We start from the raw sequence: 25,924 nt of genomic DNA on the forward strand, positions 1-25,924 counted from the left end.
TCAGCATATGAGCACATACAGTACCTGTCAAAAGTTCACATTCAATAGGAAAATGTGTCCAAACTTTTGACTGGTACTGTATATGACTCATAGATGAGTAATGACATGACTACATTACCAACTGAGAAGTCCTATATAGATGTGTAAGATGATGTAACAGACAGGTGACACATTGCTAATGTTTGACAGGTCTGACATTAGTCTCTCTTCTAGAGAAGAATGACGTGGATGAATTACCGCCCATCCGTGTCAGATTCAGGAGCACCATTAATCAACACAGTGCCATCTTCATGCATCTGGTATTGCTTCCGATTGTGTAAGGGTGTGTAAGTGTATTTCAATCAGGAGAGACCAGGTAAGAGGAGAGTGATGTTTATTACAGAATGGTGAATGTACAACAATGTTTTGGAGCTTAGACCCCGAGGGGAATCATAGCTCAGAGGGCGCCTGCCCGAAATCCGAGAAGAATCCCCTATGGAGTCCAGACACTGGTGGCGGTGGCGGCAGCTGACGACCAACGAGTCGAAGACGGAGACAGGAACTGGGTGGCTACGGGGAGGTGGAGGGTCGCGCACTTGATCGCCTGGATGAACTACACGGGGAGAGAATCTTATTTAAAGGCACGATCATGTGCTTCTTCGACAGCGTTAATTGATAGACGAGATCGACAGTCAAACCGAACCGTATGACAGCCCGATATAGGAAAGAGGAAAAAAGAGCGTTCTTAGTGGGTGGAGTTAGTAGTGAAACATTGTTGAAGTTGCCCGAGCGCAGGGAGAGGTCTTGCCTTACTGAACTTGCGCTATACTTCATGTGTGTGTGTGTCTGTTTGGTGTGGGTGAGCCACTTTAGTAACCACACACTTTCCTTCACGTGATGACTGATGTTTGTCCCTCCCCCTCGTCCCAAACAACAGTTTAGGCCTGGAGATCAGCTGGAGATTGTTACATTCCATAACCTCTGCTCTCAAATCTTGGCAATAGAAGTTGCTATATGACTACTTTTGTAGGTTGCACATGAAACAAAAAAAAAAATATTACAATACATATCTCACATTGACAACCTCGGCCAATGAGCATTACTAGCATTGGCAATCCTTGCAAGCACATGCTGAAACTGCTGAAATTAATGTTGTGATAGATCATTTATATTTGTGTGAACAGATCTTTGATGCCCCAACAATGGAACCCACAGAACTAAAAGACTGACCAGCATCTGACACACAAGCTTGTAACCAGCACAGCATTGTCTCCTGGAAAAAGAAATCTTCTGTCCTGTCACTGCAAACAATGAATGAGGAGACTGCCATTGCATTGCTCAGGGAAGGCAACAGCACAATATGAAACGTTTTTTTATTGAATCTTTCAATGGAAAATATATATGTATTTGCTCAACTGACATAACTGCTTATTTCTGGTAGTGTCTTTTGAAGGTGTAACCTTATATACGTGTATATTATGAAATTGTACAAGGACTAGAATGAATAGGATAGAACATTTTAATTTTGACTTGTGAGAGAGAATGCATTTTGAGGTAAAGGTAACAAAAAACATACTGGAAGTTTCTGACACCAACATTGATAGCCTAAAACATGAACCGGAAAACCAATTACTACAGTATAATAACAATTACATAATTGTCATATTCTAACATCGATCATGGTCTTCGAAGAACATATTCAAACCGCCATGAGATGCGGCATAGCTTAAAAGCTATAATTAACTTCATACACGCACACTGCATAGTCGGAAACCTCTAGATCTCTGAACAACAATTATTGACGATTTCAAGTGACTGGTTAGATATAGCACAGACTGGTACCATATGGCACAGATCAGTGACGGACATCGTGGCGAACCTCCTCTTCATCTTCCACCTCGTCTTCCTCGTACTCGCCCATCTCGTCGGCGGTGGCGTCCTGGTACTGCTGGTACTCCGACACCAGGTCGTTCATGTTGCTCTCGGCCTCGGTGAACTCCATCTCATCCATGCCCTCGCCCGTGTACCAGTGGAGGAAGGCCTTGCGGCGGAACATGGCGGTGAACTGCTCGGAGATGCGCCTGAACAGCTCCTGGATGGCCGTGCTGTTGCCGATGAAGGTGGCGGACATCTTGAGGCCGCGGGGCGGGATGTCGCACACGGCCGTCTTGACGTTGTTGGGGATCCACTCCACGAAGTAGCTGCTGTTCTTGTTCTGCACGCTCAGCATCTGCTCGTCCACCTCCTTCATGGACATGCGGCCGCGGAAGATGGCCGCCACGGTCAGGTAGCGGCCGTGGCGAGGGTCGCAGGCCGCCATCATGTTCTTGGCGTCGAACATCTGCTGGGTGAGCTCGGGCACGGACAGGGCGCGGTACTGCTGGCTCCCCCTGCTGGTGAGGGGCGCGAAGCCAGGCATGAAGAAGTGCAGTCGGGGGAAGGGCACCATGTTGACGGCCAGCTTGCGGAGGTCGGCGTTGAGCTGGCCGGGGAATCTGAGGCAGGTGGTCACCCCGCTCATGGTGGCGGAGACCAGGTGGTTGAGGTCGCCGTAGGTGGGCGTGGTCAGCTTGAGCGTGCGGAAGCAGATGTCGTAGAGCGCCTCGTTGTCGATGCTGAAGGTCTCGTCGGTGTTCTCCACCAGCTGGTGCACGGACAGCGTGGCGTTGTAGGGCTCCACCACAGTGTCCGACACCTTGGGAGAGGGCATCACGCTGAAGGTGTTCATGATGCGGTCGGGGTACTCTTCGCGGATCTTGCTGATGAGCAGGGTGCCCATGCCTGACCCGGTGCCACCGCCCAGGGAGTGGGTGAGCTGGAAGCCCTGGAGACAGTCGCAGTTTTCCGACTCCTTCCTCACCACGTCCAGGACTGAGTCCACCAGCTCGGCCCCCTCCGTGTAGTGGCCCTTGGCCCAGTTGTTACCGGCTCCGCTCTGGCCTGAAAAAACACCCGTTCCCCTCAGTTAAAGATGCATCGCCCTTGGCACTTCATATAACAACATCAAAAGTACATCATTGTTGGGACTTGTTTGAACAAAGTGTTTGTGCAATAAATAAAATATTAGTGGCAAATGAAAACAAATACATGAACAATAACAAACATTTCCCCCAAGGCAGCAGTTTATTTCTTAAAAGATTTGATGAAAAACAAATAAGCCTATTATAAATTGTGAATTCTTCAGGAGAAAAAAAAAAGAGTAAAATTGGAAGTGAAAACAAGAGCACACTATCGAGTGTGTTATTGGACATGTAATAGATTAGTCGACGCCTCGTATGTTTGATCCCGTCTTAAATCCTTCAATCCAGCAGCGCTGCAGGACTGTCCCCCTGTGGACTGGGTTTTGCTGAGTCACCTTGCTGTCTGTGCTGCGCCTGACACAATGGCACATCGCATCGCCTTGCTGAGGGAGTAAAACTCGCTTTGGCTGCAGAGGAGGTGGCAGGGAATGCTGACACCAAGGGCCCGTATGGGTCCGCAGGCTGAGTCGAGAGAATACACCACCATCGCTCTCCCGCACCTCCGCGCACTCACCAAAGACAAAGTTGTCGGGTCTGAAGAGCTGTCCGAAGGGCCCGGAGCGGACAGAGTCCATGGTGCCAGGCTCGAGGTCCACCAGGATGGCACGGGGCACATACTTGCTCCCTGTTGGAGGGAGGAGAGGGAGGAGGGAGGGAAAGGGGGTGAGGAGTTATAACCCGCAGGGTATACTGATCCTGTGGGTGTGGTGTGGTGTGGTTTTGCATCTCAGACAAATAGAGAGAGCATACAACACTGCGATGAAAATGGGCAAAGACATGGTCATATGTGGGACATATAGGCTGGAATCTTTTGGGAAGTGCTAATATGTTCTGGGTAATCCCTGGGTGTGTTTGTAGGGGACACTGTGGGCCGGGGGATGCTGTCCTCCCAGAGGGGATCCCAGGACCTCCAGGCTGGAGCACACTGCAGCACATGCTACGCTGCCAATGATTGTCTGGGCCTCCCTCCCTCCCTCTCACCTCCCCTGTCTCCCATTCGCAGACTGCAGCAAAAGCTTGCAGTGCTGAGAACTGCTGAAGGGTACCGAGGAATGGGGGAGGGGGAGGGGGGGGGGATCTGGCAAAGGGGATGAAAAAAAAGCTGAACTGTGCGGAATACATTCCGAGCGAGATGTGATCTCCCAGTGGACTTGTCCTCTTTATCTAAACACCTCTCCTCTTAAGTCCTGCTACTCAAGCTGAATTAAACCTTTCTAATATGTCTGCATTTAAAGATTAATTTATAAGTGTCCAATAGTGGTACCATACATCACATTGGCTCCAGCTCAATTTACACCTTGCACAAAAGTAAAATAAAAGACATCCACACAGCCTAGCGCTGCATTGACTGGAAACAAGATATGGCTAGCTAGCCATACTGTAGCATATGCTAGTCTTCCATTACTGGCCACTGCCTCTGCCACCCAGCTGAGTGGACACGTGGTGACGGATATAGTCCCGACAGACAATGGATTTCAAATGACCTTCTAAAAGGCTGGCCAATGTAAACAGACAAACGCGAACACCGGGTTTTAGGGTTGGGTCAATTATACAGACACTGCAGATACCTGTCTAACCTGGCATTGAAAGAGGAAGGGAGACAGAAAGAGAGAGAGAGCTCTATTTAGCAAGTCCCCGCTGTCCTCATTTTCCCCAGACGGCTAGCTGGGGCCTAGTTTTCCCTGTCAGGCACAGATTACAGAGCAGCTAGTTGAAGTGAGGTCTGTAGCTTTTACATCATCATTCAGGGAGCACTGCAACAACCTGCTGCAGGGTTCAGCTCTATTGTTCATGGTCACATGCAGAGATTCATGGCCACAGCCTACAGACATTGCAGGACACATTATGATGGATATTTACCTGATGCTTCATTGTAGTACACATTTATCCTCTCCAGTTGCAGGTCACTGTCACCTTGATAACTGCCAGTCGGGTCAATCCCATGTTCGTCACTTATCACCTCCCAGAACTATTATTGGGACATGGATTGATACAAAGTTATAGGTAGGATAAAAACCGTAACTTGGTATCTCACAGAAAAGAGTCCAAGCGGGATTGGACTACTGCTTTGACGCATCTCTTTTGATGACAAAATGACATCAGCCAGATGCGTGACACTACTGCGGCCACGAGCCGCATGTCCCGGTCAAGTGGACCGCACCCTCAGAGGGATGCGTGGAATTGTTATATCATTTCCTGCAAACTTGTATTTACAGAACACGATGTCAATATCAACAACATAGCCTACACTATATTTATAGACAACGTGTCGCAGATCGAGGTGCTGCGTAACAAGGCAGATGCAGGGATACTGATTAAATAGTACGTAGCACAGGAATTATTTGTTGAAATATCAAAAGAAATCTAAACTCGAAAGTTTTTGCATAACAGTTGCTGCGTCAGAAGAAAAATAAACATACCTTGGCTCCAATCTGGTTTCCACATTGTCCAGCCTGGATGTGAACAATTTCCCTCATGATGCTTAGTGGGCGCGAGCAGCAAGCTTTGTGTCTCAACTTAACCGGTCGTCGAGTCCTTCTGTATCACCGCTGTATTTCTTACTCTGAGCATTTTCTACATTCCTCGGGCTAAGGGTGAGCCTCCAGCACCCACAAAATGATGCTGATTGGGTGACGTCACACCTGCGCTGCATCCCAGTACCCTGGCCAGCCTATCACAGGCCACCGGTTTGATGCAGTGGAGCATTTGACCGATCTGCATCGGTCACCGTGACATCATCCTGTCCGAGACAGAACGCAGCTTGTTACCAACATACCTATTATGAGTGACTCATGGCTTTTTTCCGAAATAAAAATAATGGTTTAATTTGCGAATTTGATAGCAAACGCGCAGATTGTGGAGGTACCAGCCCTCCAATTGCTCGCAGTCTCTGCTGCACCATTTGGACATAAATATGCAATAAAGGTCAGTTTGGACCCGTTTTCTATTAATAGTATTATAAATATTGGTGTTTATTTCTGAGTAATACACAGGGTAGTTAATTTGGCTAGCCAAGTCAATAATATAGTTCATAAGCCTTGATCTAAAGTTAGGATGCAGATGAGCAGGCACATGGGAAACTATAACTGATGTGGAATGGGGAAGAAATCACTTCACAAAGAACAAGAGGCGTCAAGATATTTGATCAATAAATAGTGAAGTTTATTACAACGACACATATGGCTTATGTACAAGTGCATTACTCATGTTAAAAAATGGTAAAAATAAACACGTTCAAATCAGTGGTTTTTACATTCAATCCGCTCAACCACCAACCCAGGGCCACTGAAGCAGTTTATTGTACACTTCTTATACACAGAGGCTGTTTCCCAGTGTATCTCACAAACTATGAATCCATCAACAATGACAGTCTACATTACAATTGTCTGTTTTCCTAACTCTGACAGGAAGACCTTTGTCTTATCACAATGTTATATATTCTGTGTTCATCTACTTAACATAAGCACCCCCTTATCAACACCTCAAGATGAACCTATCAGCTGGCACTGAATATGCTATTACCTTTAAATTCTGAGAAAATATGGAGGTTGTAACATCCATGTCAGTCAAACATCAACTAATCTTGCACGCCATTGCCTATCCTGAATGTCAACCAGCGAGAGTTTCAAGATCACTTCATAAAATGGGTGGTGGCAAGTTGCTGACAACAACTGTGTTGTAAACCCTTAAGCAACCCTAATCCTAAAGCATACATCCCACTGTTATAGATGGAGGAGTCCATCACATTTGAAATGACAAGACATCATTTAATTGTTGTACATTTGGTCTACAGTACAATGGCATTGTTTTAACAGGAGAAATATGTCTGTAAACGGTGACCTATCTACATGTCCATTCCTTCATAGAACTTCCTCTCCAAAGCATTTTTATGTCACATCTTTAGCTAGCATTGGCAAAGCCCCAGACCTTATGTAAGTATCATATTGTTCGACATCAGACAAGAGGGAAGACATTCGTCATGTATGTGTTTTTCACACAATAATCGGAGGTTTTCTTCAAGAGACCTGATAGCTCTCTGTCATATCCAGACTGATTACGATGAAATAAGTACCTTGTGTTAATGGTAATTATTCTACATTCATGAAATAAAAAAAAATGGGGGGGAAAGGCTCGGAATGAAACAAATCACAAATAAAGCAATACTGCAGCTTTTGTAAATTGAATTAGTTTCATATACTTTTGATACAAAAACAAAACAGGTGTTACATTTCAAAAGAAAATCCATGTTTATAAAAATGGACATTGGAGTTTGGCAATGAAAAATGTATTGTTGAAGGAAGATGCAATTATTTTGTCAATTCGGAGAATAGCTTGGTCTGTTCCAAAACAAGGCATTCTGACCTTGTGGTTAAAACGTTGTTTTGATGACAATGTCATAATGTGCACATGCTTTGTCCTCCAAGCAAAGGATAAGGTGTCAAATACCTCGACACAAACACTGAAGCTGTGCTTTACAGCCTGGAAAAATGAGGGCACCCCATGTGAAGGCAGAATGTTCTTCTTCTTTTTTTGATCAAGCTCAATATCGGCAGCACAACAACAGAAGGTTTGTGATTTACTGACAACATCATTTTACAAAAACTTTTTAAAATGCATTGATTTATTGAAAAGGGTGGAAAAAGAAGAATACACTCCTTTAGACCAATGGAAAAGGTTGATGTCCTCACACTGTATCCAGTCCAGGGTTCAGCTCAGCAGAGGGACCACATGACTCCAGTATTTCTCACTTTTGAGTTTCCTACAATACAAAGTAAAGTCCTTGGACCTTTGGAAACAAATTTGATTAGTGTGATTGATATTCACACACACACATGCTTTTATAACACTCAGGGCTGCCTACAGTTCAGCTATTTGTCTATTGTATTTCCCACTGTCCAGTAATGGCAGATATTTTCTATAAATCGCATGACACTAAACACATAATTTGCAAAGATAAATAACTTTGGGTTTTTAGGTGGTTCAGCAAATATGTCCATTCTTTGTCAAAATAAAAATAAGCCTCAATTTGGTTTAGAATTCGGCCATTTAAAGGACATTCATATTTTTTTTTTTAGGTAAGGCGGTTTGCTGTCATCATCAACACACTGGGCAAACATCTTACGCAAATGCACAGATGGATATGACTTCTCCAACCAACCATGTCATACTGTAGCAGTGAACATGGGCTTTTTGGCTCACAGACCCTCAGAAAACAACACACCGAGACTCTCCACAGACCAAAACCCCAGGCTGGCGACGTCCGGTGATATTCAGTGGGGCAGAGGGGATTCCCACAATGTCAAAGCATGACCGCTAACTTCAAGCCTCGGTCAAAACAATGTCCTCCTCAGCGGCAATAGCCAACTAAGAGGCACCCCCAACAAATACCACCTCCTCACCTCAAGGTGGAGCCAGTCTCTCTACAGAGCATCTGAAGGGTCCGAAACCTGAGCCGGCCAGTTGGTACATGTCTCTCCCCCCCCCCACCCCAGGTCAAGAGACATGAGCTGGGTCCCGAGTGGGGCCCAAGCCCACCCCCTCCCGTCCTCTCCACGGGGCTTGAGACATTGGATCATGAGGAGTCCACTCCGTTCACGATGCTGTTTCCTGTGATGGCACAGTCTGTCACTGGGAGGAGACCAGAGTCCATGGGGGAGGAGACAGTGCAGGCCACGGGGAAGGCAGGGGGGGGCGCCTCCAGGGGAGGACAGTCTGTTGCAGCGAGGGCTTCCGAGTCTATGACCAGCGGGGGGGTGGGGAGGACAAGGTCTGTGACAGGGAGAATGGTACAGTCCGCTGCGGGGGGAGGAGTGGAGGGGATGTCAGGGGTGGATGCGGGCCCACGTACTGATGGAGACACGGGGTCGGGTGAGGTGAGGATGATGGAGTCTAGGGCGACAGGGGGAGGGGATTCTGCGGAGACGGTGATGTCCGTGGGAGGGGGGTCAGTGTCGTTAACCTGAGGGGTGGGGGAGCGGGAAGGGGAGGGGGGACGAGGGTCAATAACAGGTTGAGCGGAAGAGTCCAATACGGGGGGAGGGGTGCTTTCGAGTACATGGGAAGTGGTACAATCCAAAATGGGGGGAGGGGTGGTTTCAAGTACATGGGAAGTGGTACCATCCAAAATGGGGGGAGGGGTGGTTTCAAGTACAGGTGAGGTGGGATAGTCTAACGTAGGGGGAGGCAAGACTTCAAGTACAGGGGAAGTGGTTGAGTCCAAAGTGGAAGTCGGGTCAAGTTCAAGTAAGGGGTTGATGGGAGAGTCCTTAGCTGGGGAGGGAATGAGATCATGGAGGACTGGGGAGGGAGATGTTGAGGTAGGCGGGGGGTCAAAGCTGGAAGTGGTGGATACCAGTATGGGGGTTGAGGGGGGGTCTGTGACAGGGGACTCCAATGAAGAGATAGAGAGGGGGACAATGGCAGGGGTTGAGGGAGGGGAGTCCTTGGCAGGGAAGGGGCCAGAGTCGTTGACCAGGGCGGCGGGCGAATCAATGGAAGGGGCGACAGGATTCAGCAGAGGGGGGCTGGAGTCCTCAGCGGAGGCCAGGAGGGGCTCGGTAGGAGAGGGCGGAGCCTCGTGCAGAGGGGTGGAGGACAACAGCTTCTCCTGGCTCGCCAGCATGACCCCCCCATCACCCGGGGCAGAGGGGGTGCCCGGGGGCGGGGCGAAGGAGCGTCCGTTGCGGCCCGCCAGCCGCGGCTTGAGCAGCCCCAGCTCCGTGGCGGGGGACGCCGACACGTCGACGACGGAGGGCGCCGTCAGGTCCACGGCCGACGAGGCGGTGGAATCCATGGCGGCGGCGGCCGCCTCGTGGAGCGGCGTGTCGTGGCTGTCGTCCCGGCCGCCGTCCTGCGGCGCCAGCAGGAGGCGCTGCTCCACCGGCTTGCGGGGCGGCAGCAGGGGCGGGCGGGTGTAGAACTCGCTGTCGGCCAGCGTCTCCGGGAGGGGCTGGTAGCGCGTCTCGGGCAGCAGCAGGATGCAGATGATGCAGATGAGGGTGCAGCAGGCGAAGATGATGTGGTGGAGGAAGTAGCCCTTCTGGTTGTGGAGCTCCATGATGGGCGCGGTTAGGATGCCGAAGCCGGCGCTGGCCAGCACCAGACCCAGACCACCACCCCTGCACATGGAGGAGAGGACAAAGAGAGAGAGGGGGGGGGGGGGGGAAACCGAAGGAGAGAGGAGGGGGAGGAGGAGGAGAGGAGGAGAGGAGAGAAAAAGAGGATAGGAGAGGAAGGGAGAGGAAGAGAGGAGTCAGTCATCTCTTATGGCACAGAGGAAACACTCCATTTTGATCTCTGGACATTTGTGTTTGGCCTGTTCATGGTCCGTGAAATGTTCTCCAAAAAGGAGGAACGACACAGTGCCCGCACCCATGTCAAGACACGCGTAACAGACCCAAACCGACCAACCAGGATGTCTCCTGCAGGTATTTTCAGCTCGGTCACGTTTCACCAAACACAGCCCGTTCTGGACTCCCCACATCCAACAGATAACGAAACATCTCGTCTCCAACGAACAAACGAATCGTCATAGGCCATGGGTGTGTTCTCGACTCATCCCCGGCTGTTTGTTTCGCAGAGTGCTGCAATCCAACCAAACCGCATCCTCTCCCTTTCCTCTGCATGCAGTGCTATTACTCTCCCGTCTGCTCTGGGGTGCCATTCCCCTCGGTCCACCAGATGGCGCTCTGTAGCTATTAACAGGCGGGTGCGCCACGCACCTTATGTAACCTTGGGGCCGATACAGACCCGGTGTGCGTGTGTTTTACAGAAACCCACAATCGCCACAATGTGTGGATGTAGCATGACACGATCACAGAGGTATGCTCACCGGGGGGGGGGAGGGGTAGTGGGAGGGGGGTGGTGGGGGGGGGGGGGGGTGTTGTGACGTGGGTTCTGGGTTCTCACACACTCTCTCTGGGGGTTGGGTGTGCCGCTAACACAGCTGTGTCTCCTGCTCGTGCCCCCTTCTCTTCAGCTCAACCTTGAGCGAGTCCTCTCGCCGGCAGGAACGAGAGACGACCCAGCGAGTTCACGACAGATATACAAAAACAGCCTTCAGAGTCCTCGAGCAAAATCTGCTTTGCCACTGTGATGCTCTACAGAGTCCACCCATCCCCGTAGGTCCACTATGACTCACGTTGAGTATTAACTTGACACGGTATCGGCCAGGAACTATCTCATGGTGGCTCTGCTTTCTGTGGGCGTAGGGATTTGAAAACCGAAAAACAAGCGCTTCGTCCTCTGGCCTGGTAAGCGTCTCCTGAGGGCACAGTGAAAATCCCCATTCATCCAAACTAACAACTGCAACTGCTATCGTTCTCCATTCCTCCCACCCCTCCCCGGAGCGCTCTAGTGGTCTGGTCCCAGTGTGTGGGAGGGCTTACCTGATGACTGTGGGGGTGATCTCAGCACAGAAGAAGATACTCAGGTTGCTGACTGCGTGGGAGGAGAACATGCCGATGATGGAGAAGGCAATAGAGAAGTTCCTATTCAGCGTATCTGAGCGCTCTGCGCAGGGAAGAGACACACACACACACACACACACACACATTAGCCATTATTCATAAATTCGTAATACAATGAGAACAGCTTCGCACGGTATGAAAACTTTTGACGAGGCTTTGATAGCGTGTTGAGAGAGTTTCTAAACTCCATAAACTCACCATGGCTGGCTAATACCGTCCTAAATTGTGGACTGACTCTACAAAGGTCATACAATGTAACATAAGTGACTATACTGCCCAGTCCGACATCCTGAATTTGGGATGGTGGGTTTAACTCGGATCTGGATTAGCATTCGGAATACAGCCTGTCTGATCCGCCCCAGCTAATTTAAAAGAAAACAGATTGTTCACACACACAAACACACACACAAACACACAAACACACACACACCCAGGGGGGGGGGACTGAGGACATTGAAAAGAGCCTAAAGAGGATGATCCGAGTCTGGTCTGTGATTGGCTTGGGCCTGTTCTTATCTCTAATCCCCAGTCTGTCTGACAACCCATGCTCATTTAGCTGCCCACGCACCCACAGGGAGAGAAGGGGAGCATGAAGAGACTGATAAACATGAGAGGAGGATGAAGAGAGGGTTTGGGCCAATTAGTCAGATCATACTCCAGCGTGGGAGGGACTAGGGTCTGGGTTAGGGTTTGTTACAGGTCACAGCTGTGTGGTTCAAAGAGCATTTTCCTGATGGTGATGCTTACAGTCTATGACTTGGCGGCAGACACAGCCAACCCTGAGGACAGGTCAATAAGGAATTCTGACATACTTCCAAACCGATTTCTACCAACATGCTCCCGTAAACTTGTTATCAACAGCTTGGAAAAAACAATTGCTACTGAATGAGCCATTGTGATGCATAGTCATTCTGTTATTGATGTTTATGTTATTGGATCATGAGCACTGATAATGGGCTGATGTTTATGTATTGATTCAATTCAGCAGACATGCTGGGCTCTGTGACAAGGTATCTCACCAGACACCATCAAAAATAGAGTTTTCTGCAGAGGTCATGTGAGCTGGCATATATACTGTTGTCCTTGACTCCACCAGCCCAAATACAAGGACCCACATTCCAGCAGCTGTGTAAGAGAGAGAAACAAAGTCATACTTTACCTATGTTCAGCTGCACGCTGTACTTGCCCACCACTGCAGGTCAAACGAGAGAAAGAAAGAAAACAAGAAAACACGTTGAAAACAAGGTGGTGATAACGACGGAGTGTGGGCAGCTGACACCAGACAACACCGGTTACGACAGCACCAACAGAGCAAACAGACAGCATGCAGCCTGCCCCACTCCCACTTCTGCTTCTTCCTGCTCGTATATATATTGACAGCTTTCATAGAACCCGAGGACAAGAGTGTGGGTGTTGCCTGTGACCTTGGAGCACTCAGAATCTGGTCAAATATTTGCTGACTCACATTTAAGGAACGGGCAGCAAACAAGCGTGCCACTAAGACATGTTCCCTCTGTTCTGACAAATTTTGTTTTGGTAAACATGAAATGGGGAGCTTCCATCCTGCAGTTTTATTTTTTTTGCTCTAGCCCCAGCTTTAACCAGATGATTCGGTACATCAACTAGAGAATAATTCGACTTAAAGTGGAGAATGCAAATTTCCAAGAACAGGGTTGAGGACATCCAAAACGTTCTATACTAGGCACTTTCTCCGCACTATAGCTAAACTCTGAATGAACTTGACACTTGTGTGGACGGAGAAACAAGATCCATTGCCGTGCGAGGTTTACACTGGCTGGAGCTGACATTCAGGCACTCACTCGTCATAAGAGGTATTGGTCTTTGAGTGCCACAAATAGAGAGGTTTCCAGTAGTTCGGTCATCTCAAGCCACTCTTTCGATGACAGTCTTGTTGCATAAAAGAGCATGTTAAAGGTCAATGCGCCAGGACTAGGACACTGATACGGCATGAGCTATATAGTGGTAGTGGAGGAACAGATCGAGTGACGTGTACGCTATTGTGCGCGTGCGCGCTCACAATTGAGCAGGCCGAGTTGCAGCAGCGAGGCCAGGGCGGTGACGATCATGAACATGAGCAGGCCGCCGCGTCGTCCCATCAGCCCCACGGCCGGACACAGCGCCAGGCAGGACGCCACGGCGATGCCAGCCTTGGTGTAGTAGTCGGCGTAGAAGTTGTGGAAGATGGCCGTGTCGTGGGCCTCGTGGTCCATCATGCTGCGGGCGAAACAGTGGTGGATCCCATAGCCCGTCAGCCTGGACACCAGAGGGGAGAGATCCAACACAAGGACGCCAGTTATTTCCTGCTCTGTTGCATTTAGGGAAAGCCCTTTTCTCAATTGGGCCAAAACAGCTTTGATTCAAATGTGTTGAACGTGGAATGGGAGGAAAAACATATGAAACGATATGAATATGACAAATGTGCAGTGAAACTGGGATCCTCCCTTTGCAAACAGACTTCTTCCTCCAAAGATGGCGAGGTTTAAATTATGAGTCTATTCAGTATATAATATATATACACACACACACACACATCAACGAACTGGCTTCCCTAGGTCAGTCAAAATCAAGTCTGCTTCTGAAATCAAAAGCTCAATATTCTGCAGACGACTCGTTGCTTCTTTCAAAAACAAAAGAAGGACCAACTATAGTCCGTCTGTCAGAATCCTACCGGTCAATTTGAGAGTAAAAAGATATTCCAGAAAGGTTCCAGATATACTTCACTGTCATCAAACACACACACACACACACATTTTAAACAGAATGCATAAAGAAATGCAAACGACATACTTCCCCAACATCATGAAGAAGAATGAAGAATTGTGAGCAGTTAACAGTGGGGTATTGTTAGATGACAATTCAAACCATTCCATGTATTCAGCACTGCATGTAGCAATCTGCATGAAATGTCTGTCTCGACCATGTTCTGTGTATCAAACTTTGTGGCAACAATTTCCTGTATCAGCTTGCTGATGCCACCGTGCACAATGAGAGGTCCATACCGAAATGCTTTATCGAGTTTGGTGTGGACAAACTTGACTGGCCTGCACACTCCCTGACCCAAACATCAAACGCATTTGGTAATAATTCTAACGCCGTCTGCAAGCCAGGTGTAGTCACTCAAAATCAGTGCCCAACCTCCCTAATGCTCTTCAAGCTGCATGGAAGCAAGGCCCGCACCATTGTTCCAACATCTATTGAAGCTTCCCAGGAAAGGCTGTTACAGAAACAAAGAGGGAACCACTGATCTTGGAATGTGAGGTTCAACAAGCAGGTGTGTGTACACTGAGCAGTGTCCACATACTGTACTGTTGTCCATGTCATGTATCGGTGTCTAAATGCAGAGCTATAGGTATGTTTGTATCTGTGTTTTTTTGTACAGTACATCTCTTGACATACCAATAAAGCACCTGAAATTTAGATTGAATGTAGAGAGAGAGGGAGAGAGAGACAGAGTGTAGATGATGCAGAGGGGAGTGGATGAGGGGTTAAAAAGTCAAAGATGTCACCTAAACACACACACACACACACAAAACTTGTTTGACTATGGTTTCATACAAACAACGCTCATGTAAAAGTCAAGGTCAGTCCAAAGTCAGGTCCACCAGGCAGTAGAATGGTAAACATTCAGGCCCGACTCTGCCCAGGACACAGTGGAGGAGGGCCAAACGGATGAACAGACAGAGGGAAAGACGGACAGAACGTCCACTGCAGGAGGAACAGGAAGCCCCTGATCAACGCTGCATCCAACTGACCAGTCAATAGGGCGGACGCCTCAGGAAGCCATGGGCCACTGGGTGGCAACACCACACACACACACACACACGGCCAAACTAGTTCAAGTTCTCTCTCCCTCTTTCTCTTTGTCTCCTTACACACACGATATGCCGACATGATTCTGTAGTTGAGGCCTGTAGTTCACCTACGTTTAGATACGCTTTACCCTCTCTAATTGCGCTCTCTCACTCACTCACTCACACACCAAACAAATCTCACACAGGTAACATAGGAAACAGGCAGGGACACACACACACACACACACACACACAGGACTTACGAGTTGACACAGAGGACCACGATGTTCTTCCACAGATTCCTGGTGCCCACCATCTTCACGATGCATGTTCTCTTGGGCTTCATCTGCAGGGCCCTCTGCAGCTCTGGAAACAGGAGGCCACACCAGGGTTCAGGAGGACGCATGGAACATCGTGAACATCGCGATTGTTTTGTCGCGCCAGCAGCAGCAAGGCATGCATGACAGCTGCGAGTCACAAAAGACAATGGCTCCACAAGACTCATGTCGTCCTGTCGTTACTGCAGATGTGACGGCAGGGGGGGGATGACTAAACGTACGGCTGATGGAGGAGTGTGCTTTGCGGAGGGACAACGCCCTACTGCCTATCTGACGGGGGCACGGCGTTGTTTTGGAATCCAACCAGTTGCCATGGAAACAAACCTTCTACATTCTGCCTGTGCACGTGACATTCCACAAGACTGTTCTGACTTATCTTTGACTGTGTGTGTGTGTGTGTGGGTGTGTCCAACCAAGCAGCATACCTCTTCCACTAATCCCCCTAATACAACATGACTCTGCCTTTCAAAGGGCAGAAATAATAGACACGCGCACACAAATACCCGTGTGAGGATACCTCAGTTAAACATAGCAGGTAGCCGGGGCCAAACTAAACCCATGAATACAGCAGATGACTGTCACTGTGCTGACACACCCACATTGTGTCTCCATCCCTGCACCAGCGCACTCTGGTCCAAATCTCCAGGAGCCCAACGAAAATGAAGGAGTCCATTTCACCTGAGCCAGCTCGGTTTCCCTGTACTGTTCCATTTCTCACATCAACATGTGTCCTGTGTAAGATCCTTTCCTGGATGCCGAAAGCAGGGTCTGTAGACTTGCCCAGCAGACACATGGATATGTAGGGTGGACGTTCTGGTGTGTCAGCTGTGACAACTAACAGCATTCTCCCTCCACTGTGTGCCAGGACGCCCCGGACTACTTCTGCGAGAGTCGGGGTCAATGGGATTAACCTGCTCCCATCTGTTGACCATACACCCGGCCTCCCCTCTCCTTCCCCCTGCCTCACCTCTCCCTCCCCCTGCCTCACCTCTCCTTCCCCCTGCCTTTCCCCCCCCTGCCCCTCCTCCCCCTCCCTCACCTCTCCCTCCCCCTGCCTCACCTCTCCTTCCCCCTGCCTTTCCCCCCCCCTGCCCCTCCTCCCCCTCCCCCTGCCTCACCTCTCCCTCCCCCTGCCTCACCTCTCCTCCCCCTCCCCCTGGCTCGCCTCTCCTCGCCTCTCCTCCCCCTGCCCCTCCCCCCTCCCCCTGCCTTGCTTCTCCTCCCCCTGCCACTCCTCTCCTTTATTGTTTCTCTTCCCCCTTCCTCTCCTCCCTCCATTCTTGTTTTGATAAAGATAATCAAAGGGCTGGAGTGCCTGGAGGGGGTTGGGAAATGGAGGAGAGAGACGGAGTGTAGGTTTACCAACCCCACCGACCCCGGAGTCGACCTGTTACCATGGGTACCACAGAGGAGGGGGCCGAGGGTTGGGGTGGGGGGGGATCTCTATCAGGCCATAAACCCTGCATGCCCAAGGCAGACACCTCACACCTCACTGTTAGCCTCAGATCCTTTCCTACATAACTGTATAACTGTGACCATTTGGCCAGGAAAAAAACACAAGGAATGTAAATATATCCTTATTGATTTACCGATCAATGCGTTTCAGGTGAGAGCAGACCCAGGTCAGCCTCATATAAAGGGCCGGGGCTGAAGAGGATGGCGTCTCATTTCCCTGTGTGAGGCCTACCTGTGAGGATCAGGTCAGGGTCCAGCTCAGTGTTGATCTGGTTCTTCTTGGCGATGTGTCCCATGATGTACTTGGAGCGACTGTACTGCTGAGTGGAGAGCAGCCATCGCAGCGACTCTGGGAAGATCCTGAGGGGAACGATGAACAACGGAAGAGTCCCTCATTAATAAGAGAAACGCTGATGAATCAAAATCCAATCAGTCTTTTTTTGTTGTTGTCTCCTTCTTGGGAGCCTGTTTCAGACGCCGTTATCCTGGGAATTCCTTTCCTCGCTCTCTTTCCCCCCGCCGCTCTCTTCCGCTGCTTCTCTCTTTCTCTCTCGTTCTGTCTCTCTTGTTTGGGACTCATTGGGCTCGCCATACTCGGTCTAATCTCAGATGGAAGCATTGAAATCATGTGATAACTGCCGAATTATGAAAACGGGCTTTGTTCAGGTGCGCTGCGGAAAACAACAATGACAGGCTTTGTGTTTGTCTTTGACAGACCTAGGTTCTCTCCTTTGGCAGCTTCCCCACCAGTTTCTGAGCTCAGTCAGTATACTTTGCCATGGCAGAGTAAATGGAGGTCAACAAATTAGTATTTACGAGCCAGAACACCATTGACAGGTAACTTTGGTTATGGTAGAGGTTGTTTGAAGGCAAGTTATAAATAAGCACAAAATAAGACATAGCCATTACTGAAAGATAATGATTAGTGTGGAAATGTCCTTCAGCTCTAGCATATCTTGTTAGGCCTCTAATAACAGAATAATGTTGAATAATGACGAATGTGAGGTATTGTCAGAACATAGATTATGCAACAAGTAGAACATGGAATCTTGGTGTTGAAAACGAGTGACTGAAAGTGTTTGGACAGGGCATTGCATCCAATATCAATATATGTTCTTGCTGCAAATTTTGGACAATGCCTATCCAAAAGTTCCAGGCATCGGGTAAAAATACTGTTTAGGAGTTTGCTCATTGCTCTGGAGGAGGATATCAAGGGATGGCAAAGCACCATGAGGCCCATTTCCCACACAATATCAGACTACACATCTGACCTAGACCATCACACAAGACAGGAGCCGTGTCAACAGGGGCTGGTGGTCTTCTCACCAGATGTAGGAGAGCATGAGGAACAGCGGGCACACGATGACGGCCTGCAGGACCTGCCAGTCCCGGCACAGGTATGCAACCCCGGGCATCAGCAGCTGCCCCCCCAACACCACGAAACTGGCCACCATGGTCACGGTGAAACGCCAGCCCGGCAGACACAGCTCAATCCCTGTGGGGGAGCGAGAGAGAGGGACAGAGACAGAGAACAAGAAAAAAAGGAGAGAAAGGGGGAGAGAGAAAGGGTCCATAAGTCAACAGTGCAACTACACAAATACAGCAATACACAAATAGTCCATTCACAATACAGATAGAGGACGGAATGTTCGCAGGGGCCCGACGACCTCAAAGAAACGTTTGTTTGCGAGAAAGGAATTTCGAGTTGTAAGGCAAATATCTCCATTGTTCCCATTACGATATGCCTACTGCATCCCAACTTTGCTTTCACTTGAGAGGTTAGAAGGACCTGTTCAGGTTCAAGTAACATATCGGCATGGATGAGTGACTATTCACTGGTTTTGGTGGCAGGAAAGACCATCCTGGTGTTATGAGCTGTACGTCGCAAAGGAGTGGCTCATGCATTTGTGAAGTACTACAGTTTATCAGGGATGGCCTTTACAAGACACCCCTTAGATGACCTCCGGATAACCTGGAAAGGAACACACACACACACACACACAATTTGATAAGAACGGTTGCCAAGTCAGTCCTTCCTGCGCCCTCGTTCAGCCAATCAGCCAAGTGAGGCAGGCAGGAACCGAGCGAGAGAGGCTCCTTGTGTTCATTCTCTCCCTATCAGAAAGACTCTGATTCATTCAGCCGGTCATTAGCATGCGCGGCGCGCTAGCGAGCAGCCACCAAAGACACCTCGGCCTTCCAGACCGCAGAGCAGCACACGAGCCAGGAGGACGCTACGTTACTGTAACACCGCCGTTCCCACACCGCTCGGCTCCTTTGTCCTTCATTCATCCCTTTATCTTTCGCATCTTTCTTTCTCCCTCTTTTTTTTTTGGGGGGGGGGGTCTTTTGTGCAGCCGAGGCATGCAGGGGCTGTTCCAGATGGGGCCATTCAAGGTGACAGGGCTGGGATAATACAGGGACTGGCGGCAGCTCCGCTCCATTCCTCAAGGAAGAAAAAGAAAGGACCACAACAAAAAGAAGGACCCGGGAATTTCAATGAGGCTATGCCCCCCTCCTGAGGACATGAATAATGTTCTCTGTTCAGGGACAGTTCTGCAGCTGGAGCGACCAAGCCAATGAAGAGAGGAGAGACAGAAAAAGGGGGGGGGGGGGGAAAGGGAGACAAGGTTGGAGAGAGAGAGAGAGAGAGAGAGAGAGAGAGAGAGAGAGAGAGAGAGAGAGACAGAGAGAGAGAGAGAGAGAGAGAGAGAGAGAGAGAGAGAGGGAGGGAAGAGAGAGAGAGAGAGAGAGAGAGAGAGAGAGAGAGAGAGAGAGAGAGAGAGAGAGAGAGACAGAGACAGAGAGAGAGAGAGGGAGGGAAAGAGAGAGAGAGAGGGAGGGAGGGAGGGAAAGAGAGGGAGAGAACATTGGTGAGGATATAAGGAGACAGATGAGGAGAGTAACCTCACCCCAGTCTTCCCTCCCACCCACCAGCCCTCCCCAGTAGGAGCCTGCGAGCCCTCAGCGTGGACCGGTGATTAGGAATAGCAGGGGATGACATTCCTCACGGGTGTTTTGGAGATCTTGACGGTCACACTGTGGCCCCACAGTACGTCATGGGCATGGGAAAACACACACACACACACACACTCCTGAGGAGCGGAGGCCTTCTGAGCTCCTTACCCCTGCTGACCCTAATCCTCCACATCCCTCTAGATCAGCACTCCCACAATGCACTGCTCCAGCCTGGGCCCCTGCTCACACAAATCCCCACTGCTCAGCTGATGTCATACACAAGGCGCCCTCTGAAAGTCCCCAGTGACACGGTAACATGGCAAGGTGACGGAACTGGCCTCAAACGGAACCCGGAGACCGACACAGGAAACTACCTTCAGCTGACGTGATGACAGCCCATGCAGTGGACGTTAGAAGGCCGTCAAACCACCGAAGCACCTCGTGGTTTGCTGACTAACAGGTGGTTTGGCTGACGCAAAAGCGTGCGGCAAACCTCAACCGTGTCTCTGGTCAGGAATGTGCTCGGTAGCCTGGACAACCAAGGGACAGAGAGTTCAGTGAGTCAGGAGGGTCGAAGGTTTCCGCTTTTACCGACTCTGACCACTAGAGGCCCTCAGATAGGTATTTCCCTGATCCCTGCGGCCAATGAGCTGGGTGACCTTTCTGTGTCACATGAGATCCTCATGGCTTTCTTGCCATGATGTCGTCTCTGACCCCCGGCCCCTGGGTTCCTGTGTTCCTCGCAGGGCCCCGGGTGCCTCCTGTCACAATCCACACACTGACCGCTCCACGACCTTACGATGCCGTCGGGATGTTCATTTAAAGGCACATCGCAAACGCAATGAGCGCACGGCGGACGCGAGTGTGTGCGCGCGCGTCACCTGTGGCATCACGTTCTCCGTGGACTTTCACTTTAGGTCCCACTCATTGATCGGGTGCTTATCTCTTCGTAACAAGATCAGTGGGTCACGGTAGACTTTAGACAAAACATTCCAACTTTTAATCTCATCTACTTTTACACTTGCTGAAGATCACTGTATTCACACTGAACTGGCTCATTGTGTGTGTGTGTGTGAGTTAGTGTGTGTGTGTGTGTGCTCGGTGAAAACCGACCCTAATATCAACGCAAACACAGAATATCAGCCTTGCTCCCAGCTGGGAACAGAGCGCGAGAGATAAAAGACATTCACTCTTACACAAACACTGATAAAGTGTGCGTACAGTCCACAAAACCCCTCAGTCATCAGAACTGAAAAAACAAATAGTGGAGATAGTCACCTCCTCTGTCACCCCCTCACTGTCACCATGACACTACACCGGACACGCCACCAAAACCGGACTACAACTCGGATTTCAAAATCTGAGGAGAGTTGTTTGTCATGGTGGCTTGTCGAAGTTTAAGGTTAGTGTATTATTATGGATGGGATGGATGGCTATGGGACCTAGGCTACACTATGTGGGGTTTATTGATAGAGACAGCTATGGGGCCTAGCTTGGTGTATGTTGTTACTAGATTAGAGAAGGCTTTGGGGCCTAGTCTAATGTATTAGGGTTATCAGGGTAGTGTCATGGTTGACAGTATAAGAAAGGTAAACCTATGAGTGCTGGGTTATTGTGTGGGCTTGCTAGATAACAACGGATGGACAGAACGAGGGAAGGAAGTTAGCCGAGCTGCCAGGAATGCACACTCCACAAAAAGGTGAACTTTAACCTGCTCACAGAAAACACGGCACCTACACTCATTTATACAGACACGGAAAGAGGGGGGGAGGGTTGGAGGAAGAGAAGGGGAGGAGAAGGAAAGAATGGTTTGTAGTTCAGCCTGTGTATCACACACAAACACTCTGACACACACATACACAAACAGGCATCCCCTCCCCCTCTCTCCCCCTCTCTCCCCCTCTCCCCCCTCCCCCTCCCTCTCTCTCTCTTTCCCATACCCAATGCCCACACATTCTATTCTATCTCCCCAAGAAGTTGGGCTCACATGAATAAATTAACATTCAAAGTCAGGGCCTCAACCCGATCACAGATCAGAAACGTATCGGTTCCTGTCTCTGTCATGCACAGGCAGAGACAGAGGCACAGATAGAGGAACAGGCACAGGCAGAGAGAAAGGAGGCATACAGAGGCAGACAGGCAGAGGGAGAGGAACAGCCACAGAGCGGCAGACAGGGAGATAGAAGCAGACAGGCAGAGACAGAGACAGAGGAACAGGCACAGAGGCAGACAGGGAGATAGAGGCAGACAGGCAGAGACAGAGACATAGGAACAGGCACAGAGGCAGACAGGGAGATAGAGGCAGACAGGCAGAGACAGAGACAGAGGAACAGGCACAGAGGCAGACAGGGAGACAGAGGCAGACAGGCAGAGACAGAGGAACAGGCACAGAGGCAGACAGGGAGACAGAGGCAGACAGGCAGAGACAGAGACAGAGGAACAGGCACAGAGGCAGACAGGGAGATAGAGGCAGACAGGCAGAGACAGAGACAGAGGAACAGGCACAGAGGCAGACAGGGAGATAGAGGCAGACAGGCAGAGACAGAGACAGAGGAACAGGCACAGAGGCAGACAGGGAGACAGAGGCAGACAGGCAGAGACAGAGACAGAGGAACAGGCACAGAGGCAGACAGGGAGACAGAGGCAGACAGGCAGAGACAGAGACAGAGGAACAGGCACAGAGGCAGACAGGGAGATAGAGGCAGACAGGCAGAGACAGAGACAGAGGAACAGGCACAGAGGCAGACAGGGAGATAGAGGCAGACAGGCAGAGACAGAGACAGAAACAGAGGAACAGGCACAGAGGCAGACAAGGAGAGAGAGAGAGGCAGACAGGCAGAGGGAGAGGGAGAGGAACAGGCACAGAGGCAGACAGGGAGACAGAGGCAGACAGGCAGAGACAGAGGAACAGGCACAGAGGCAGACAGGGAGAGAGAGGCAGACAGGCAGAGGGAGAGGGAGAGGAACAGGCACAGAGGCAGACAGGGAGAGAGAGGCAGACAGGCAGAGACAGAGGAACAGGTACAGAGGCAGACAGGCACAGAGAGGCAGACAGGGAGAGAGAGGCAGACAGAGGCAGACAGGTGGAGAGAGAGGGAGAGGAACAGGCAGAGAGAGGCAGACAGGGAGAGAGGGAGGCAGGGAGAGAGGCAGAGACTGACTGTGGCGGCTTGCTGCTCCACAGGGAGCCTGAGGGAAGTGATGGTGAAATGAAATGCTCCTCTCAGCAGGATGGACAGAGTCCTACTGCTGTCAACAGGCCTTAAGGATAGACATACATCAGGGACCTGCACTGCACCGACCAGCACATTTACACACAGATGGAGAGACTGCCAATAGACAGAGACAGGAAGAGGAGAGAGAGAATAAAGAGAGACTGAAAGAAAGGAACAACATGGGAAGAGAGAAAGAGAGAGACAGAGGGAAAGCGACCATGCACTTTAATAGGACATCAAAATAGGGCCCTAGCATGGATACACACACAAACACTTATTCACTATCTAACACCCACTCTGTTCCCACCTGGCTCTCCTTTATCACTGTACAGGGAGATTAATGCCCGTGGTAAAATGGGGGCGAAGAGGAATGGAGAGGAGAAGAGAGGAGAAGAGAAGAGTTGAGGGGAAGAGAGAAGAAGAAAAGAGAGAAGATCGCAGAGGCGAGGAGAGGAGAAGAAAGAGAGGAGGAAAAAAAGAGGAGAGGCGAGGAGAGGAAACTAGAGAAGAGAGAAGAGGAAGCGTGATTCGGCTCGGCATGGCCCATCCCAGCGCGATCCAGCGATGCAGCCGAATGTGAGCAGTGCTGGCTCAAATCCTATCTGAATAGAGAAGCTCTGCTTCCACCACCACAGAGGAAACACACAGACACACGCGCGCACACACGCACGAGGACATATACAGTACACACACACACACACACAGGCGGTGACACCATTTCCCCCCCCACACCTTGATCTGTCATCTCACTCAAAAGGGAGGAGGTGACACATTTAGGACCTGCACAAACACGTTCTGGGTCCACAAGCAAACAACCAGTCATTCGACATTTGGTACTCTTCCTAAACTCTCATCCCAAAGACAATGTGGCCCTACCGTGACAGCTTCCAAGCCTTGTGAGGACTGTCGTCCTCCGATCTCCCTGCTCTATTGGTGGAGGATGGTGGGCCTGGTGAGGAAGTCTTACTGTGATCTGACACACCTGGCCCCGGTGTGTCCCTTCACCTTTAAGAGAGTGGATTCCCCTACCTCTGGGAGGCCTCAGTCCGCGCAACACCTTTTGTTCCGTTGTGACATTGTTGGGCTGTTTTGTCTCTAAGACCTTCAACACTGCTCGTCACTATGACCGCCCCACTCCCCCACACACTTAAAGCACTGATCTACTGATTGACACACATCGTCATCATCACGTTTTTGTTGTTGTTGCGATTCTATAAACAAAGTGGTTTAGTTTGGCATTTGCTTTCCATGCATGTGACACTGTACAAACCCACCTCTGAGGAAGTAAAACAAAACGACAATTATTTTACAGGGACGTACTATACGTAGAACCATTTGTAATCTACCATAGTGAAACTATCTGGGATTCTCATCTGGATCTCGTTTTTGAGAAAACTGCCCCCTGACACACATAGGCTTTTGTTTTTCCTAATGGTAGTTCAGAGGATATCCTTCTCGGTCCCCTTTGTGTGCAGATACAGCAGCTGTAGAGGGGCCGTCATCATAGCGGGGCGTGTACTGTGGGATTGCCTCACCGTGATGCAGTGGGAGCAGATACCAAGTACTCCAAGCACACCATCAATGCAGTATAGTGAGCATTTGGGTGTGTCCGGAGCACACCATCCAGACAGAATCAATCCCATGTAGCTTGCCAAGGTTTGGGCGGTGTGATTCTCTAAAGACTTCAAAATGGAGGGAGTGTTCCTTAAATGTTTACGAGTTTGAACCACAAATTCGGATGAGGTCGAGTGGATAATGTGGAATTGTGAGCCACAAACTTTTGACTGCATTTTCCATTTGTTCCAAATCATAATTACAATGAATATTTGCTCTTACTTTAATCACACCAATACATTTTAAATGTGTACTAAAGGTGGCAGACAAGCAAACGTGTTCTGTACAAAACAGTATACTGTGTTTAATAGAAGGGAACCATATGGGAAACATCAACACACAAACAGTTAGTAGTATCAAGTGACATCATCAGGCCTACCAGACCTCACTCAGCAGGACTCAAGGTTCACAAACAGACAGACACACACACACACACACACACACACACACACAGGTGACACTGTCAGGTGACATCTTTGGCTACACCAGACCTTCTAAGTAAGCAAGACTTATGGCTCATGCGTTGTTCTCTGTTTCCAGTCCCAGATGCACAAACACACAAGCACGCACACACATCATCTTTCAGAAGCACATCCACACGAGTGAAGAGCGGGTGACATGCATGCAAAGAAATGCAAACGCACTAAAACACATTTGTCACGTGCATGAGCCCACACACACACACACACACAAACAAACACGCACATGCAGGCAGACACATGTTCAGGGAACAGGGTGTACCCAGGGACGCAGGGATCTCTTTTCTTCGGAATGGCTTCTCGATCCTGTGATCACATGAGCTGTGTGGCAGCACAGATAAGCCATGTGTCCGCGGACACACAGGGGTGATAGGACGCACCAAAGTAGGTCTGTGTGTCTGAAGCCGTCATTTATCAAGAAGCCACAGATCAACTGACGCTCGCTGTCGGCTAAACTGGATAATCAGCCATTACCCATTTACAAGTCATAAAAATTGCAGTTAGCATAGATGGCTAACTTGCAGAATGAAGGGAAAGTACTTGAAAACAAGACCCCACTGCCCCAGAGCACAATAACCCCGGTTCA

At 49.7% G+C, this 25,924-nt stretch overlaps 2 protein-coding genes across 2 annotated transcripts in view; both read right to left on the reverse strand.

Annotated features, from left to right (window-relative positions):
• Nucleotides 1–1,489: 1,489 nt before the first annotated feature.
• Nucleotides 1,490–5,571, reverse strand: LOC146270844 (tubulin beta-2A chain). The gene is made up of 4 exons (XM_084707146.1): nucleotides 5,420–5,571; nucleotides 4,860–4,968; nucleotides 3,514–3,624; nucleotides 1,490–2,919 (listed from the first exon to the last, which is right to left on the reverse strand). The coding sequence occupies exons 1-4, from the start codon at nucleotides 5,474–5,476 to the stop codon at nucleotides 1,835–1,837; spliced, it is 1,362 nt and encodes a 453-aa protein (XP_084563272.1). The 5' UTR covers nucleotides 5,477–5,571; the 3' UTR covers nucleotides 1,490–1,834.
• A 568-nt stretch (nucleotides 5,572–6,139) lies between these two features.
• The window catches only part of LOC146270845 (solute carrier family 22 member 23-like), a 31,636-nt gene continuing 11,851 nt past the window's right edge, over nucleotides 6,140–25,924 (reverse strand). Inside the window, exons 4-10 of the mRNA XM_084707454.1 lie at nucleotides 18,399–18,567; nucleotides 17,305–17,432; nucleotides 15,543–15,645; nucleotides 13,506–13,741; nucleotides 12,627–12,659; nucleotides 11,387–11,510; nucleotides 6,140–10,117 (exon numbers count right to left, since the gene is read on the reverse strand). Coding sequence (XP_084563580.1) covers nucleotides 8,572–10,117; nucleotides 11,387–11,510; nucleotides 12,627–12,659; nucleotides 13,506–13,741; nucleotides 15,543–15,645; nucleotides 17,305–17,432; nucleotides 18,399–18,567 — 2,339 coding nt within the window. The 3' untranslated portion in view covers nucleotides 6,140–8,571. The remainder of the gene's footprint in view (nucleotides 10,118–11,386; nucleotides 11,511–12,626; nucleotides 12,660–13,505; nucleotides 13,742–15,542; nucleotides 15,646–17,304; nucleotides 17,433–18,398; nucleotides 18,568–25,924) is intronic.

This window comes from Hypomesus nipponensis, chromosome 10 (genome assembly GCF_054491055.1).
Source record: "Hypomesus nipponensis isolate SF chromosome 10, ASM5449105v1, whole genome shotgun sequence".
Lineage (NCBI taxonomy): Eukaryota > Metazoa > Chordata > Actinopteri > Osmeriformes > Osmeridae > Hypomesus > Hypomesus nipponensis.

What these genes read in the sequence shown, in the direction of transcription:
- LOC146270844 (XM_084707146.1), bottom strand. Translation starts at nt 5,476, where the DNA reads ATGAGGGAAATTGTTCACATCCAGGCTGGACAATGTGGAAACCAGATT. An exon ending in GAAACCAGATTGGAGCCAAG is followed by an intron (nt 4,969 to 5,419) that starts GTATGTTTATTT and finishes TCCCAATAATAG; the next exon opens with TTCTGGGAGGTGATAAGTGA. An exon ending in ACCCGACAACTTTGTCTTTG is followed by an intron (nt 2,920 to 3,513) that starts GTGAGTGCGCGG and finishes GTGTTTTTTCAG; the next exon opens with GCCAGAGCGGAGCCGGTAAC.